The sequence below is a fragment of the Herpailurus yagouaroundi genome, unplaced genomic scaffold (genome assembly GCF_014898765.1).
Source record: "Herpailurus yagouaroundi ecotype Mexico unplaced genomic scaffold, PumYag 193, whole genome shotgun sequence".
Lineage (NCBI taxonomy): Eukaryota > Metazoa > Chordata > Mammalia > Carnivora > Felidae > Herpailurus > Herpailurus yagouaroundi.
In genome coordinates this window covers 1,988,414-2,004,911 of record NW_024412424.1, presented here as the reverse complement: position 1 = coordinate 2,004,911, position 16,498 = coordinate 1,988,414, and the positions used below count along the sequence as shown (strand labels likewise).

At 56.7% G+C, this 16,498-nt stretch overlaps 1 protein-coding gene across 1 annotated transcript in view; it reads right to left on the bottom strand.

Moving 5' to 3' along the window:
* Positions 1–837: 837 nt before the first annotated feature.
* The window catches only part of COLGALT1 (collagen beta(1-O)galactosyltransferase 1), a 41,746-nt gene continuing 26,085 nt past the window's right edge, over positions 838–16,498 (bottom strand). Inside the window, exons 5-14 of the mRNA XM_040445553.1 lie at positions 14,748–14,754; positions 14,044–14,178; positions 12,236–12,440; positions 9,473–9,592; positions 5,055–5,131; positions 4,864–4,970; positions 4,593–4,725; positions 3,945–4,072; positions 2,844–3,050; positions 838–2,592 (exon numbers count right to left, since the gene is read on the bottom strand). Of these exons, the coding sequence (XP_040301487.1) occupies positions 2,325–2,592; positions 2,844–3,050; positions 3,945–4,072; positions 4,593–4,725; positions 4,864–4,970; positions 5,055–5,131; positions 9,473–9,592; positions 12,236–12,440; positions 14,044–14,178; positions 14,748–14,754 (1,387 nt within the window). The 3' untranslated portion in view covers positions 838–2,324. The remainder of the gene's footprint in view (positions 2,593–2,843; positions 3,051–3,944; positions 4,073–4,592; positions 4,726–4,863; positions 4,971–5,054; positions 5,132–9,472; positions 9,593–12,235; positions 12,441–14,043; positions 14,179–14,747; positions 14,755–16,498) is intronic.

The following is a 16,498-nucleotide window of genomic DNA, read 5'->3' as shown; positions in this document are numbered from 1 at the left end:
TCGGTTAAGCGTCCGACTTCAGCCAGGTCACGATCTCGCGGTCCGTGGGTTCGAGCCCCGCGTCGGGCTCTGGGCTGATGGCTCGGAGCCTGGAGCCTGTTTCCGATTCTGTGTCTCCCTCTCTCTCTGCCCCTCCCCCGTTCATGCTCTGTCTCTCTCTGTCCCAAAAATAAAAAAAACGTTGAAAAAAAGAAAAAAAAAAGACAATTGCTGAAAAACTGGGTGCGATCTTGTCGCATGTTTACATTCTACTTCTTCCGCAAGGATCACACACTATCTGTGTTATTTTGTAAAAGGCCTGGGTAGGTGCCCACGCGCTCCAAGGGATTGAGAATCTTGAGGACCTTTAAGTATTGGACAAAGGAGATCCAAAGGCGGTTGGGTGTGGATAAACGCCCCACCTCTGTCGCCCCTGGGGTGGGACTGGTCTGATGCGGTCTCCTGAGGTCCCCAGTTGTCCAGAGTCAAGTGCTCACTGGCATCCTAATCTCCCGTCCCCACCCCCCTCGGGGATTCCTGGAGTCACCTCTCTGACAACTCAAATCCTCATCTTAGGAGTTTCCCGGAGACCCCAAAACACGGCAGCCTGTCTCCTCAATCTGTCGTTGGCGGGAACCCCGCGGTCGACCCCACAGGACACAGGGCACTTGGCCAGCTGTCCCCGGGCTATTCCAGGGAAGTTTTATGGGGCTCTCACTACACCCTCACCCGCATTCACTCCACCAGTGGCTTTCTCTCCGGCACCTGGCTTCCTCCCACACGGGCCGGCAGCGGGGGCGGGGAGCGTGATTGTGCACTGGTGGTCAGCGGAGCAGTGGACCAAGAAAAGAACACAGATTTATGTGAAAACCAACCGGGAACATTTAATAAAAAAATAAGCAAGTTATCCAGGACCTGACCCAGTGAGCAGTCGTCCCTACGAGAGCAAAGTCCTGGCTCTGACATTCATTCCAGACCAAAGACACAGCAAGCCCTCCAGCCCCCGCTGGGGGACATCCTGCCCAGGCCTCGGGCAGGACCGCCAGCGGGGGGGGGGGGGGGGGGGGGCAGCTGAGCCCACGCAAGGCCCCAAACACACAAACAACCCCACCGAAGCCTTGAACACAGGAACCCCACTGCGCAGGCAGGACCCACACGTGGGATGCAGGCCGGGGAGGTCGAGCCAACAGGGGGATGGGTCAAAACAGGAGCAGGGGTGAGCACAGGAGACCCAGCCCCCGTATTCATCCCTTGCCCCCTCCAGGGGGGCTGGGTCTAGGGGAGCTTGCGTGTGGCCCTGTGGTCACTGGGACCCACAGCCGCCCCCGGTGAAGGAAGAGCCACCCTCCCTCCTGGGTGGTGGGGGGGGATTTTGTCTGCACAAGCTTGGGTGACCAGGGTGGGGAGGGGTGGGCAGGGGTCAAACTCAGCCAATCATTCCCCAGTCCCATTGGGAGTCCATGAGGTCTGGTACACAGCAGGCGTTCAATAAATGCCCGCTGCACAAAGAGATAAAAGACTCGTCTTGTGCATCTCAGTGGCCTGGCACTTAGCACGTGGCCCGGCACACACGTAGGTGACCCGGTGCCTACCCGGCGAGTGTTACACTGTATCGCTAATGCCTGTAGGTGCTCTTTAGATGGGGTGGGGGGTGGGGGGAGGAAACCGATCGAAGCATGAAAAGCACCTTGTTTCTCTTCATCCCCAGCACACAGCAGGCACTCGATAAATGCTCTGAGTCAGTGAGAACTTGTCTTTGTGTCACGAGTACCAGGCAGGCACAGAGCGGGTGCTCGGATGTGTTGTTGGAAGAAATGAACGAAAGGGGCTGGTCAATCTCAATATTCCCAGAGCCTAGGATGGTTGGTGCCCAGCCTACAGTAGGCGTTCAATAAATACTTAAATGAATCAAAACAATGACTGTGTATCACTAGTGCTGATTCTTGGGGCGGTGGGGGGAGGGGCGTTCGGTAGGACCTTGACGACTGAATCGATCACTGGCCTACGGAATAACTGCGCCTCGCTCACTGCCGCTAACACAGAAGCCTGGGACACAGCGGGGACTTCAGGTGTTCGGCCCCTGAAGACAGGAACGTGTCTCGTTCCCATCTGATCCCCCCGGTTCCGGGCCCCGTTCCCGGCATACAGTAGGCACTCCATTAAAGCTGCCTGCGTGCACGTGATTGCTGAACAAGAGCTGGCTGGATACCGCCTTGCGTGGAGGGCCCTCTGCGGCCGGCCAGGGGTCCGCAGGGGGCTGGGGGGGGGGGGTGGCCCTTCTGTCCCCGGCGAGCACAAGGAGGCTGGGCCAGCGATGCCTGCTTTGGTGTTTCGGCCGCAGCCCCTCAGAGCTCGTCTCGGGCGGCGCTGTCCAGCGGGGACTGCAGCACGTCTGAGTTCTTGGCCTCGCGACTCAGTGCCTGCTGCTCGCGCATCTTCTGGGATTTGGCACGGTCCCAGTCGGTCTTGACGTGTTCGTTGTTCCACACGACCGAGGTCTCCGTGTCACTCACGTAGCCATCGTCCCCTGTGTAGTGCGTGGGGTAGATGAGCAGGGGCTCCACCGAGAAGGCGCGAAGGTTGCGGGGCGAGAAGTGGGCCTTGTACTCAGACCTGGGGGGGGGGGGGGGGGGGGGGAGGGGCAGCAGTGGGTCGGGAGTAAGGGACAGACTGAGACGGAAGTGGGCAGGGCAGTGGCGGGGGGTGGGGGGGGAATCACGTGGAGCCGGAGGGTGGGGGTAGCACGGGGGAAGAAGCAGGCAGAGGAAAAGACACACCCTTCGGACAGACACACGGCAAGAGCCCACCCAGGACAGACCCACGGCAAGAGCCCGGCCCGCGTGCCCGCCGCAACCTCCTCTCACACTGGGTGCTTGTCAAACATGACGGGCAGGAACTCGTCGACAGGCAGCATCTTGGAGAGCGGCTGGGCCGCCAGCAGCTTGCGGGCGCCTTGCAGGGAGATCACGTAGGCCAGGGTCCAGTAGGAGTAATCGGCCTCCACCAGGTTCCTCACACGGGGCACAGCCTTCTCCGGCCGCTCCACCTGCATCCTCTTCCGGCCCACGTAGCTGGGGTGCAGAGTTAGGGCCCTGTCACCCCCCTCCTTCCCGCCCGCCGGAGGACGCCCAGCGAGCAAATCAGAGACCTAGCGAGCCTCCGTCAGGCCCCGGGGGGGGGGGGGGGGCGGCAGGCGTGGTGTGTTTGGGGAGCGATGGGGAGGCCGGAGTGGCTGGGCCAGGGAGGACCCCAGGGGCTGAGGTACGCAGGGAGGAGACTGGGTTTTTCCAAGGGCACTGGGGAGCCACGGGAGGATCTGGAGCTGGGAAGGGAAGGATGTCCTGGACCCTCGCTGAGGCTGAACCACGGGAAGGAGTGGGGCCAGGAGGGAAGCTGCTCTGACTTCACAAGGCTGTGGGGCAGCTGGGCAAGGCGTGGGAATGTGGTGAGGGGTCAGGGACGAAGGGGTACGGCTGCTGCTCCTGTTACAAACATGGTCCACAGTCTGGGGCCTAGAGCCTGCGTCAGGGCCCTGCATCCAGCAGGACAGCGAGAGAGGGAGGGAAGAAAGGACAGAGGCAGGGAGGAGGATCCAACTGACCTAGAGGAGATTCCAAAGGACTGTTCCAGAAGTACGCTGGCCACACCCCACCTCGAGCTGGTCCAAGACCCAGGCTCCCCGGCTATGCCCCCACAGTCCGCCAGGCCCCCAGCTTCTGGGAACACTCCCAAGCCCTGACCACACCCACCCCAGGCCACGCCCCAAGCCCCGGCTGCTCTCAGATCCAGGGAGCGCAGGGCCTCTCCTGCTATACCCCCAAGAGTTGGCTCAGCCTGTTAACTTGCAAAGGCCATCAGACCTACAGGCTCTAGGCCACCCTTCTGAGCTCCAGGCTCCAGCTCCACCCCACTCTAAACTGGGCCCCGGACCATGCCACCAGCCCTGCCCCCACCCCCCCACTCACATGAGGTCCCAGTCCAGACCCTCCCGTTCCACGTCCCGCATGAGGTTCAGCAGGCGTCTCTTGAAGAAGATCTCAAAGCGCAGGTCGTCCTCGAACACAAGCGACTTCTGCAGCCCGCGGTCCACCACCTGAGGGAGGACGCCCTGCCCACGTCACACAAAGACCAAGGCCAGACCCGACCCTGCAGTCAGCTCTGCTTAAAGGCCCTGGGGCAGCCGGAGGGAAGCAAACAGGCACCTTCCTCACCGTCTTTTGGATCGACCTCCCTCCCTTTGAGGGTGGCTGCCGAGCCCCTGGCATGGGGCTGGCGTTGGTTAATGTCCCTGTGGCCGTCGTTTCTAATTGTAAATGTTGAGCACAGAGACCAGGCTCCGGAGACATTTGACAGCAGCTGGGTGGGAAGAGCCCCCACCTTCTGTGGGAGCCGGGCTCCCCCTCCCTCCCTAGTCTGTTTTCCCCTCTGCACAAAGGAGGGACAACAGCTGCCCCACCCAGGGTTCAGGGGACTTCCGGTGAAGCAGTCACCGGAGAGAGGCCCTGTGTCCCGCTGAAGTTCCGGAAGCCTGCAGGGGGCGCCAGTGATCCCCTCCAGGAGGGGCCAGAAGCCTGAGGACCCGAGGACAGCCCGCCCTCCCCTGCGAGGCCTACCTCCTTCCAGATATTATAGTGGCTGAGGAAGCAGCCCAGCTCGCCCTTGGTGAGGGGCCGCCCGTGGTAGGGGTCCCGGTAGCCGGGCAGCATCTGGATGCCCAGCGCCTCCACCTGGCTGGTGTTCATGGCTCTGGAGGCAGGGAGCAGGGGTCAGAGGAAGCCCCGCTCTGGCCTGCCATCCCGCCGTCAGCCCGCCCCCTCCCACCGTCCGCACCCGCCAGGGAGCGGTCTACACCCATGCGTGTGGACCCCCCGGGGTGGGACTCACTTGCCGTCCACGGCCTCCACGAGCCGGCACTCGATCTCCTGTGCCCGCAGCGCCCGCAGCATGCGGTCCCGCCGGTCCTGCCGTCGCTTCAGGTTGATCATGAAGACCTGCGGGCCCGGAGCTTCAGTGGGAGACTCCAGGCCCGGCCCCTGCCCCCACCCCCGCCCCCGGGGAAGGAAGGCCTGGCTCACCTCGTCAAAGCCCATCTTGTCAGGCGTCCTGGTGGGCACGGAGATGAACCTGGAGGGCTCCGCCGGTGGGTGCTTCACTGTGGGGCGGAGCGAGGCCACGGGTTCGGTGGGGTCCCTCAGGGAGGGGCCTGGCCTCCTAACAACCTCCCTATCCCAGCCCCTGTGTGACCCCCCCCCTTCACCCCAAACTCCTTAGCCTGGCACTGGAGGCTGTGCCTGAGCCGGCTCCACTCACAACTCTGGTGCTAGTCTCTTTCCCCACCCCTACTCACTCGGGCTGTTGGCACTGCCCCAAATGCACCCCCTTCCTACCTCAGGACCTTTGCACATGCTGGGCTTCTGCCTGAAACCCCTTTCCTTCCCCCCCTCCATCCCCTGAGTTCTAAGACGGCCTCTTGAGTTGGAGCGGGGCACCTCCTCCTGGCTCCCACAACACCTGGGCTTCTGCCATCGAACCCCAATCCTGCAGTCCTACCTCTCTGGTTTCCTGTCTCCCGTGTGCCCCCACAGAACAGACACCAGGTCTGTCCGCTCACGCTGAGTCCCCAGTGCCCAACGCTTGGTACGCAGCAGGCACTCAATAATTACTCGTAGAACGAGCACAGGAATGATGGCAAGCCGTGTGACGTTGACCTGCCTGGGCCTTGGCTTTCCTCATCTATAAAATGGGACTCTAATAAATAAAAACCACTAACAAAAAATTCTTTAAAATGGGATCCGATTTTAAAAACCTCCTCCTCCCAGAGGTTTCAGGAAAAGATGCCACGAAACGACACATATTATGGGTTGAACTGTGTCCTCCCCAGTACGTTGGCATCTTTACCCCCCATACCTCGGAATGTGACCTTATTTGGAGGTAAGGTTTTAAAGACATACTCAAGTTAAAATGGTGACTGGGATCCTTAGAAACATGGGAACTTTGGTTACAGACGCACGCGCAGAGGACCACAGGAAACGTGCAGGGGGATGGTGACCGTGTGACTGGAGCGCCTACAAGCCAAGCTATGCCAAGGACTTCAGAGTGGCCATGACCACTCCCCTGTCAGCTGCAGTGAACGACGCTCAGACCACGTCCCTGGGGCCCTGTCTTGGCACACCCCTGGTGGTTTCCCTCAGAAGGATCAGATCCGCGGGTGGACGGGGGGTTGGGGAGGCTCCTGCACACCCACTGGGCTGGCCCAGAGGAGCCCAGCCTCACGGGCAGTGCGGCATCTGCAGCCGTCAAGAATACAGGCCCTAGGGGCGCCTGGGTGGCGCAGTCGGTTAAGCGTCCGACTTCAGCCAGGTCACGATCTCGCGGTCCAGGAGTTCGAGCCCCGCGTCGGGCTCTGGGCTGATGGCTCAGAGCCTGGAGCCTGTTTCCGATTCTGTGTCTCCCTCTCTCTCTGCCCCTCCCCTGTTCATGCTCTGTCTCTCTCTGTCCCAAAAATAAATAAACGTTGAAAAAAAAAAAAAATTAAAAAAAAAAAAAAAAAAAAGAATACAGGCCCTATGTGAGCCTGAGGGACAGACACAGGCCCCTCTGTCTGGGACAGACCTGGGCGAGGCCCAAAGCCAACCTGGGCCCCCCAGGGACACCACATCCTGGGCTTTTTTTTTTTTTTTTGCCTGCTGGGGGCCCTACACAGCTCTGACCACCCCCTGCCCTCTTTGGGGGAGCCGGAGACCAAGGGCAAGATGTTGGGGTCTGAGCACCCGGGTGCAAACTCTAGGTGCCTTTCCCTTCTCTGAGCCTCTGCCCCTCCCCTGGGGCCCAGGCTCCCCTGGCCTGCCTGTGGGGAGTGAGGATCTCCTCTTTATTGCCTGTTCTGGGAAAATGGAGCACATCGGGCATCCAGAAGGAGCAAAGCCATGCAGCCTTTCCAGAAAAGTCACATCATAATGGTTATAAAAACCTAACACCTTCAGACCCATCATGGGGCGAATAATCGAACTTGCCCAAAGAGAGGTCTGGCCTTTGTCCCCAGCTCCTGGGAGGTGGAAGCCCTCTGAACACCCTGCCTGGCAGGACTATCTTTGTTTGCCTGGGGTCTTGGGCCACACCGGGTGGTCTATGCCAACAGTGTGATGTAGGATCTTGCGCCATGTGGAATCAGCTCGCCCTCTGTGAGGACTAGACGTGGAGGTCACCCATGTGGCAGTCAGCCAGGTCCCTGTGAGTCCAATAAAAACCCTGGACACAGAGGCTCAGGGGAGCACCCGCGGCTGGCAGTACACCATGCGTGTTGTTCACACTTTGGTGCTGGGAAAAGTACAAGCTGTCCACACGACCCCACAGAGAGGGGACGACTGGAAGTTCCATGCATGGAACGCTTCTGGATACCACCCCACACACCCCTTCCCTCTGCTGACTGTAATCTGTGTCCTTTCACTCGTAATAAACCGTGAGTGTAACAGCTTCCGGTGAGTCCTGAGTCCTTCTAGCGAATTATCAGACCCGAGTGTGGTCTCAGGGACCCACGGACTCTGCAACTGGTCTAAGAAGTAAGAGAACTAGTGACACCGGGCAGCAAGGCAGGGGACGAGCCTCAGCTGCATCCAGCAGCCATGGCAGCACCGGCGGGACGCTGGGCGGACGACCTGGTACTTGAGAGAGGCACGCGGGGCGATTCCACTTCCAGAAGCACCAGGCAGCCCAAACCCATCCGCTGAGGAAATAGGGGCGGTGGGAGGGCCAGGGGAAGCCCAGGGCCCGGGCTGTGGCTGGTGACAGGATACAAAAGCGATCATCACCCGCGCACACACACAACGCCCATCGCCCCGTGTGGCTAAAGCTCAACGGACAGGAGTTCTATCCAGCAAGGTTTACGGGCCGACAGGGAGAGATGCCGCATAGTCCCGGGGGCGGGGGCGGGGCAAGGAAGCAAGTGTCCGGGTTCCCCACACTCAGGGACCTCGCGGAGCTTTTCTGCGAGTCTGAAGCTTCGCCGTAAGACAGGCTTGAATGCGTGGGAAAAAAATCACACGCACAGCCTGGGTCCAAGCGCCCACAGGTGGACACGTGGTTTTCACTCAGACCAGAAGGAAGGATTTGCACCAACACCTGAAACCTCCAGCCCCTCCTTCCTTTCGTTCCCTATGCTTTGCTCTGGCCCCCGAGAAAACGGGGAAATATTCGCCCCTCTGTCATTTTCGGTTTCTAACAGCAGCGCGAATGGTTTCCTGACCGGAGATAACACTGGAAATATTTGTGAAACTTTAAACTAGGAAAGCTACGGAAGCCTCGGAGATATTTCTCAGGGTCTAGTCGCCAGTGGGAGTTGGTGACAAGCAGAGATCTACCTCCTGTGACTGGTCTGGTGGGGTTTGCTGGGCCGGGTGTGGGCGTCTGTCCCAGACGCTCAGATGTTATGTGGGGGCGGGGGGTGGGGGTGGCGGTCTTCAGCCTGGTCACCTTGCAGCCTCCAGATGTCACTTCCAAATACCCAGAAGTTGCCCCAGAAGGCAGGGTGCCATTCCACCTTCAGCCACCAGGGGGTGCCACAGACAGAACTTTCTAGAGCATGGGCAGAGTGGGAAAGGAGCCCCAGAGCTGGGCTCCTCCCTGTCTGTGCAGTGGGAGGAGTGGCCCTGCCGCCTCAGAGGCCGTCTTGGGGGAGTGTGTGGCCAGCACAGGGCGAGGCCCCCGTGGAGGTGGACAGTGTCTCACTGCTGGCTGCTCCGGAGATCCCCAGCTGCTCAAACCACCACGAGGGCAGCTCAGCCCTGCGTGCCTGTCCCACCTCAGGGGCCCACTGGAGGGACGGCTGGCTTAACAGTTTATGGATTGATGTGTATATGTACATACATATTAGAAAGACGTGAGCTTGCAACTATGATACAAATACCTTTTTAAAATAAATCTATTCAAGTGGGGAAAAATACAAGACAAAGAATGGTGGGTCTGGGGGTTGGCAGGAGTACAGATGAGAAAACGGCTCAAGATGACAGTGTCCCAGACGCTACCATGCACATGAAGGTCTATCAGTGAAAAGCTGCTGCCCCTGGGCTCCCACACCCTCCATGGCTCCCGCCTGCCACCGGGGAAAAAGGCCTGTTCCTCAGCTTGGTGTCTGAGGCCACTGCCCTGCTCCGCCTGCCAGCTCTGCCCAGCTCACCACCTCCATTTCTGCCCCGTCAACCTTGGCTGTTCGCTGGGCTCACGTCCCCTCCGGCCTCCTGGCCTTTGCGAGGGCTGATCCTCCGGCTGCAATCTTCCTCCTGGCTAACTCCCGTCCACCCTGCATCTCAATGCCACCTCTGCCGGGAAGCCCACCCCGACCGCTCTCGGGAGGCTGCGCACAGCTACCTGCCCAAGCTGTTCGTGCCAGGTACCCCCTGCCCCCAGCCAAGGGACTGGCGCGCGGCAGACGCTCGCGTCGGGGGATGGGTGTGAGGTGGCGGAGAAAGGGAGGTGACTTGGGCGCGGGTGGACTCACCCATGACCTCCAGCTGCACGTGCATGAAGCTCTCGGCCTCATCCTGGAGGCTGCTGTGCGCCCGCAGCGGCACTGGCAGGAAGCCATATACCTCCTTGTTGCAGACGTACATCTGGACCTCTGGGGCCGAGGAAACAACAATCAGAAGTGCAGACGGCAGGGCGCCGGGGTGGCTCAGCCGGTTGAGCGCCCGACTTCGGCTCAGGTGGTGATCTCGCGGTCCGTGGGTTCGAGTCCCGCGTCAGGCTCTGTGCTGAGAGCTCAGAGCTTGAAGCCTGCTTCGGATGCTGTGCCTCCCTCCGTCTTTCTCTGCCCCTCCCCTGCTCGCACTCTGTCTCTCTCTCTCAAAAATAAATAAACGTTAAAACGAATTATTAAAAAAAAAAAAAAAAAAAGTGCAAATGGTGTGAAGCCGCACGGCCCCGGGTGGGGCTGGATCTGAGACAGGTCCCGCTGCTCCTGGCAACCAGCAGAGGCTCCTCAGCTCCCCATCTGGGGCCAGGAGCCACAGGAGGGGCTCACGCTGCCGGGCAAGCCCATGACAAACTCCAGAGCTGTCAACAGGCACCTTGCGTGGCCACGGACTCAGTCCCCGCAGGATTCCATGACAAACCAAACCGCAAAACAGCGGGTGGACCCCACCAGATGCACCCTTATGCCCAGAAAGGGGCTGCAGCTGAACAAAACATTAGTTACATCAGAGCCTTCTGCATTCGCCCTTTTCTGAGTGGTTTACATCTTTGTATCTTGTGTAATCTTTTTTTTTTTTTTCCCTTAAGTAAAAAACAAACAAAAAACCCCGGTGAAAATGATTTTTCGTTTTAACTGGTTAAACTTTTTCTGTGAAGGGGCAGACGGTCAATATTTACGCTTCTGGGCCAGACAGTTCTGTCTGAATGACTCAGTTGCCGTTGGAACGCGAAAGCGGCCATAAATGATGCTTAAATGGATGCGCGTGGCTGCGTGCCGCTGAAACTTTATTTATAGGCCCTGAAATATGAATTTTATATGATTTTCAGATGTCACAGAATATTCTTGTTCTTTTCATTTTTTTCCATTCAGGTGACCAACTATATACTTCTTATATATATTTGGTCTTTGTTCACAGTTTCTGGCTCACGGTTCCCCAAACCCGTGGAATTTCCTAAATGTTGAGAGCTTAAAAGTGTCTCTTATGTTAAGAAGTGCCTTTTGAGAAGCATTTAAAGAGGACCCCCCCCCAACACACACACACACACACACACACACACACACACACACACACACACTGACTGCCAGGGGAATCAACCATGAATAGAAGGTTGGATTCTTCAGAGGAGAGAGGTAGAGGCTGAATCACCAAGAGCCAACGATTCAATCAACTGCGTCTATGTCACGGAAGCCTCCATAGAAACCCGACAGGATGGGGTTCAGAGAGCTTCCGGGGTGGTAAACACGTGGAGATGTGGGGAGAGCAGTGCACGTGGAGAGGACGAGGAAGCTCGGCGCCCCTTCCCACGTACCTGGCCCTGGGCGTCTCCTCTACATGGCCGCTCCCGAGTTCTATCCTTTTATAATAAATCAGTAATCTAGTAAGTCGAGGGGTTTCCTGAATTCTGTGAGCTGCTCTGGCAAATTAATGGTGACACCATGGGTTGGTGGCTGGCATGTGAAGTCGGGGGCCGGGGCGGGGGGGGCAGTCTTGTAGGACCGAACCCTCAACCTGTGGAATCTGACGCTATCTCTGGGTAGACAGTGTCAGAACGGAGTTGAATGATAGGACACAATGCTGGTGTCCGAGAATTGCTTGTTGGACAACGCCCCCCCCCCCAACCCCGCACACATACATGATGCAGTTGGGTCCAGGAACCAGAGGCATTCTTAGCTCGTGGCTACAGAAAAACAGATGGTGGGCCGGCTTTGGCCCATGGGCCATAGTTGGCCGCACGGTGGTTTTAAAAATACGACAGGTCAGCTATGGTTGGCTGTGTTCTCTCTCTCTTTAAAATGTTTTTTTTTTGGGGGGGCGCCTGGGTGGCGCAGTCGGTTAAGCGTCCGACTTCAGCCAGGTCACGATCTCGCGGTCCGTGAGTTCGAGCCCCGCGTCAGGCTCTGGGCTGACGGCTCAGAGCCTGGAGCCTGTTTCTGATTCTGTGTCTCCCTCTCTCTCTGCCCCTCCCCCGTTCATGCTCTGTCTCTCTCTGTCCCAAAAATAAATAAACGTTGAAAAAAAAATTTTATTTTAATGTTTTTTTTTTTTTTTTCGGAGGGGGGACACCTGGTGGCTCAGTCGGTTATGTGTCCGACTTCAGCTCAGGTCATGATCTCCCCGTTTGTGGGTTCAAGCCCCACGTCGGGCTCTGTGCTGACAGCTCGGAGCCTGTTCGGATTCTGCGTCTCCCTCTCTCTGCCCCTTTCCCGCTTCCTCTCTCTGTCCCTCAAAAAATAAATGCTAAAAAAAAATTTTTTTTAAGTTTTTTTCCCCTAATTGTACAGTTAGGGAACAATTATGCTCAGCTACAGAAAACTGGGAGAACACAGGAGAATATCAAGATGGGAATAACCCTCAATAAATAGGTCTTAAACACCTGGGGAGTGAAGCGCCCCAGCAAAGCTGGGGCTGGAAAATAAGTAGGTCCTGAGGATATCGCCTAACACCTGGCGACAGCCACACCTGAAGCCATCCCTGCATTCTGCAGCTCTGATTCTGTGAACCTTCCGTGGGCTCGGCACCGTCCCAATGAACCGGACGCCCCAGTGATGGCCAACTCCCTGCGGGCTCACCTGCTTGCTTGCAGGAGAAGGCAAAGACGATGATGTCGTCAAAGGACCAGGTGTAGTCGGGGTGAGGAGGGTAGAATGCCAAGTTCCTGGATGCCGTCTTCCGCAGGTCGATCAGGAAGGTCGAGTGCACCATGGGAACCGCAAAGCAGCCCTGACGGTCCCGCTTGCGGATGGGGATGTAGGCAGGTGTGCGTTTGTAGTAGCCCTGCAGGGAGAGGGGCAGAGTGCGGGGGTCCCTAAAGGTGAGGCGGGGGGCCTGGGACAACGGGAGGCATGGAACAACTCGGAGAGCGAGACCCAGATGCCAGCCTCTGGCCGCAGTGGGTATTCACTGAGTGCAAAGCTCTGGGTGCAGTCAGGCCTCATCTGCACCCCACCCCCCCACCAGAACCTCAGCCACCCGGGGTGGGGGGTGGCAGATAAGGGAAGGGAAGCGGTTGTCCACCCGCAGACCTAGCTCCACACTTCAGATCAGGAGGGAGCCACTGGGGGGCTCAGTCGCTTGGGCGTCCAACCTGGACTCTTGACTTCGGCTCAGGTCATGATCTCACGGTTCGTGAGTTCGAACCCCACGTGGGGCTTTGCACGGACAGCACAGAGCCTGCGCTGGATTCTCTGTTTTCCTCTCTCTCTGCCCCTCCCCTGCTAGCACTCTCCCTCTCAAAAATAAAGAAAGATTAAAAAATTAGAAAAAAAAAAGAAGAAGAAGAAAGACAGGAGACATTAGGGAAGGAGGAAATCAGAAAGTCAAGAAAGGGCTGGATCTTTGTGATCCTTTGATTTACACTGGACAACTTCAAGGAAGTTGGGGGGGAATCTTCTAGAAAAGATGACTTAACAGTCGGAGGTTGGTCTCTCTCTTCATCATACCTTTACAAACTGTAATTCTTAGAGTGTAACATTTAGGTTTCTACGACATATTTTTAACAAATAGAAACCGTGAAATTGTTCACTTTAAAATGGTGAGTTTGGGGCGCCTGGGTAGCTGTTGGTTAAGCGTCTGACTCTTGATTTCAACTCAGGTCATGATCTCACAGTTTGTGGGTTTGAGTCCCACGTCGGGCTCCATGCTGGCAGTGCGGAGCCTGCTTGGGATACTCCCTCTCTCTGCCTCCCCTGCTTGCGCTCTCTCTCAAAATAAATAAAAATAAACAAAGCTGAGTTTTATGTTATGTGAATCACCCAACAATTAAAAAGACAGGCAGAGTCAAGAGGGGTCCCGGCTCCAGCCACCAAACCCCATTCCGCTGGCATGGTCCCCACTCCAGCACCTACCCTTTCACTCCCCCTGGAGTTGCCTGCAACCCCAGCCTCAACCCTGGGGTGGGACTTGTGGCCCAGGCTTGGTCAATCCGAACCTGGCATTTTCCTGGTTTCAGTAACTGGCTCGGGTGTAGGAGGAGACTAGACAGGGACCAAAGTGGACTTTGGCCAGATGGTGCTGGGATCATGCCTCAAGAGTCTGAAAATGAAGCCACCCAAAGGATGGAGGAAGATAGGAATGCTGTTTGAATACCTAGATCAAGCGGTGCCTGAAGTCCTATCCTGGCACCGCCACTTCCTAGCTGTGTGAGCTTAGGCAAGTCAACTCCTCTCTGTGCTTCTATTTCTGCTTTAGTAACTGGGAAGAGGGTGGGGAGGAGACGGCACAATCACAGCCCCTCCCCAGAGGAGCTACTTAGGAATTATCACAATGATGTTGTGAGATGCTCACATGAGGTGGTATGATAAGTTAGACTCTAGCCACAGCCCCCAGTTGCTCACCCCTCCCACCCCCGGCCCACACCCTACCCCAGAAGCCCCCTGACCTGGGAAGTCATCCCACACCAGAAGTTGGAGTACGCAGCCCGCGAATCCAGCATCGGGGCCACCACGGTCTTATTCTCGGCGATGAGGAGGCTCAGTGTGTCAGGGTTGAGGATCAGGTTGTCTGCATCCACAAACTGCAAAACACCCAATACAGCATCAGCATGGGTCACGGGACTGACCTGGGCTGGGCCACGGCTCTGAACAGCCAGAGTCCTACAGGGGAGGGGTGCCTGGGGATCCCGGAGCAGCAGATGGGGCCCTGGAAGCCACCTGGTTCCTCAAGTGACAAGCCAAGTCATGCTCATACAATACACTACGCGGCAAGAGAAGGGACAGACCACACAGCACAAAGCAACATAAATGGGTCCCAGATGTAGCACTGGAAACTTTCAAAACGGGCAGCGCTGGAGGACGAGGACAGTCGGAGCAGAGGCCACCTCTGTGCGGAGTGGCTGGGAGGAACACACGCTTCTCCTAACGTCAATTAGATGCTGATAAAAAGCGTATAAAAATCAGACCTTCACATAAGCCTTTTTTTTTCCTTTAATGCCTCGAATGTTGGGATAAAAAGATGATAACTTCCTTGTTGCAGCATCAGATGAAATCTACCAGCCCGGGAACGGCGTCACCGTGGGGGGGGGGGTGCCTGCTGGTCCCCCCACCCCAAACCAGGCGTCACCAACACTCTCCAGCAAGGCCACGCCAGGATGCTCACCACAGTGTTATTTATCACACAACCCAGGGACGACCCAAGAGTCTGGTGGCGGCGAACCAGCCAGGGGGGTTTGGGCTGCGTCCCATAGCGGAGTGAGCCAAGACGGCTGGGAATCGCGCCGCAGTAAACGATCGGGTAAGGGTGGTCCTGTCCACCGGGGATACGCAGGTCACGATGCGATTCCACACTCCGAGGCGTGCTCCAGGACAACCAGAAACAGGGATGAGACATTTGCACACCCAGGTTCCCCGTGGCATTGGCCACAGCAGCCAAATGGCGGAAATGACCCAAGTGTCCGTCGATGGCAGAAGGGATGAACAAAACGTGGTCCATCCATTCAAGGAACATGACTCAGCCACAAAAAGGACTAGAGTTCTGGCACACGCTACCACATGGATGGGCCTTGAGAACATGGTGCACGGTGAAGGACGCCAGACACAAAAGGCCACGTGGTGTTAGGATTCATTTACATGAAATGTCCAGAACGGGGGCATCTATAGACACAGAAAGCAGACTGGTGGGTGCCAGGGGCTGGGGGAGGAGGAGTGGGGAGTGATTGCTCATGGGGACAGGGTCTCCTTCTGGGGTGCTGGGAATGTTCTGGAACTAGACAGAGGTTGTGGTTGCACAACATAATGAATGTACTAAATGCCGCTGAGTTGTCCGCTTTAAAACAGTTAATTTTATGTTATGTAAATTGCACCTCAATTAGAAAACACAGAAAAGCAGCCAGAAAGTGAGTCTCCCTGGGAGGTAAGATTATAAGGTTTGCTTGTTTTTTTTTTCTTTCCTAAGTTTCTTATTTTTTTCTTGTGTATTTTCACACCGGTAACACCTATATCGCTTGCAAAAGGAGGAAAAAAGAGGGTCCTTTTCTTCCCCTTTCTCTTTCTTCTATTTTTCCTCCCTCCCTCCCTTCCTTCCTTTAGAGAGATCCTTTTTGTAACAATTTTAAAACACCGGACAAAGGGGTCCACATCCCAGTATGGATTTCCAAAGACCCCAGTCACAGAAAGACACTGGTATGCCGAAAGCTGCTTTGAGTTTTTGTTTTTGTTTCTTTAGTTTTAAACACACTGAGTTCCCCCCAAGTTTGCTGAGGGAGAGAAGTGCAAGCCAGCCAGCCTCGAACCTGGGGAAGCAGACAAGGTGGCTCTGTGCTAGATGGTTCCAGGAGGGTCCAGTCTCCTCTCTGCACCTCACTGGTTCCGAGACTCCACCCAGCACATGGGCACCTACCTCTCTGAGCCTCCACCTTCCCGTCTGTAAATGGGCTGATAAGACATCAACCTACAGGGCTCCCAGGAGGAGTCTGTTCTTTTTTTTTTTTTTTTTTTTTTTTTTTCAGTTTAAGAAAAGAAAAAGTAATTTATAAAGGGTGTTCCATTCTTTCTCCTCCACCCTCTCTACAGAGCTCAGGCCAGGGACATGGGGTCCTCCTGGCACCCTCACATCTAGTCCCCAAACAGAGCCTGTCCCCTCAGCCTGAAAAAGCATCCCCAATCCATTTGCAGTCACTCCCCACTCCTCCTCCTCCATATTGGCCTCTACCCTGGCCTCCTGCTAACCCCATTCCTGCCCCAACAGCCCCTGCTTCCCCATGGGAGGAGCCATGGGGCTTCTGAAAATCATAAATCAGAACACAGTTCTCCTGTGCTCACATACCCTCCATGGCTCCCCATTACCCTCAAAGTAAAAGCGAAATCTCTCCCTTGGTCTGCGTAGTCTGGCCCCCACCC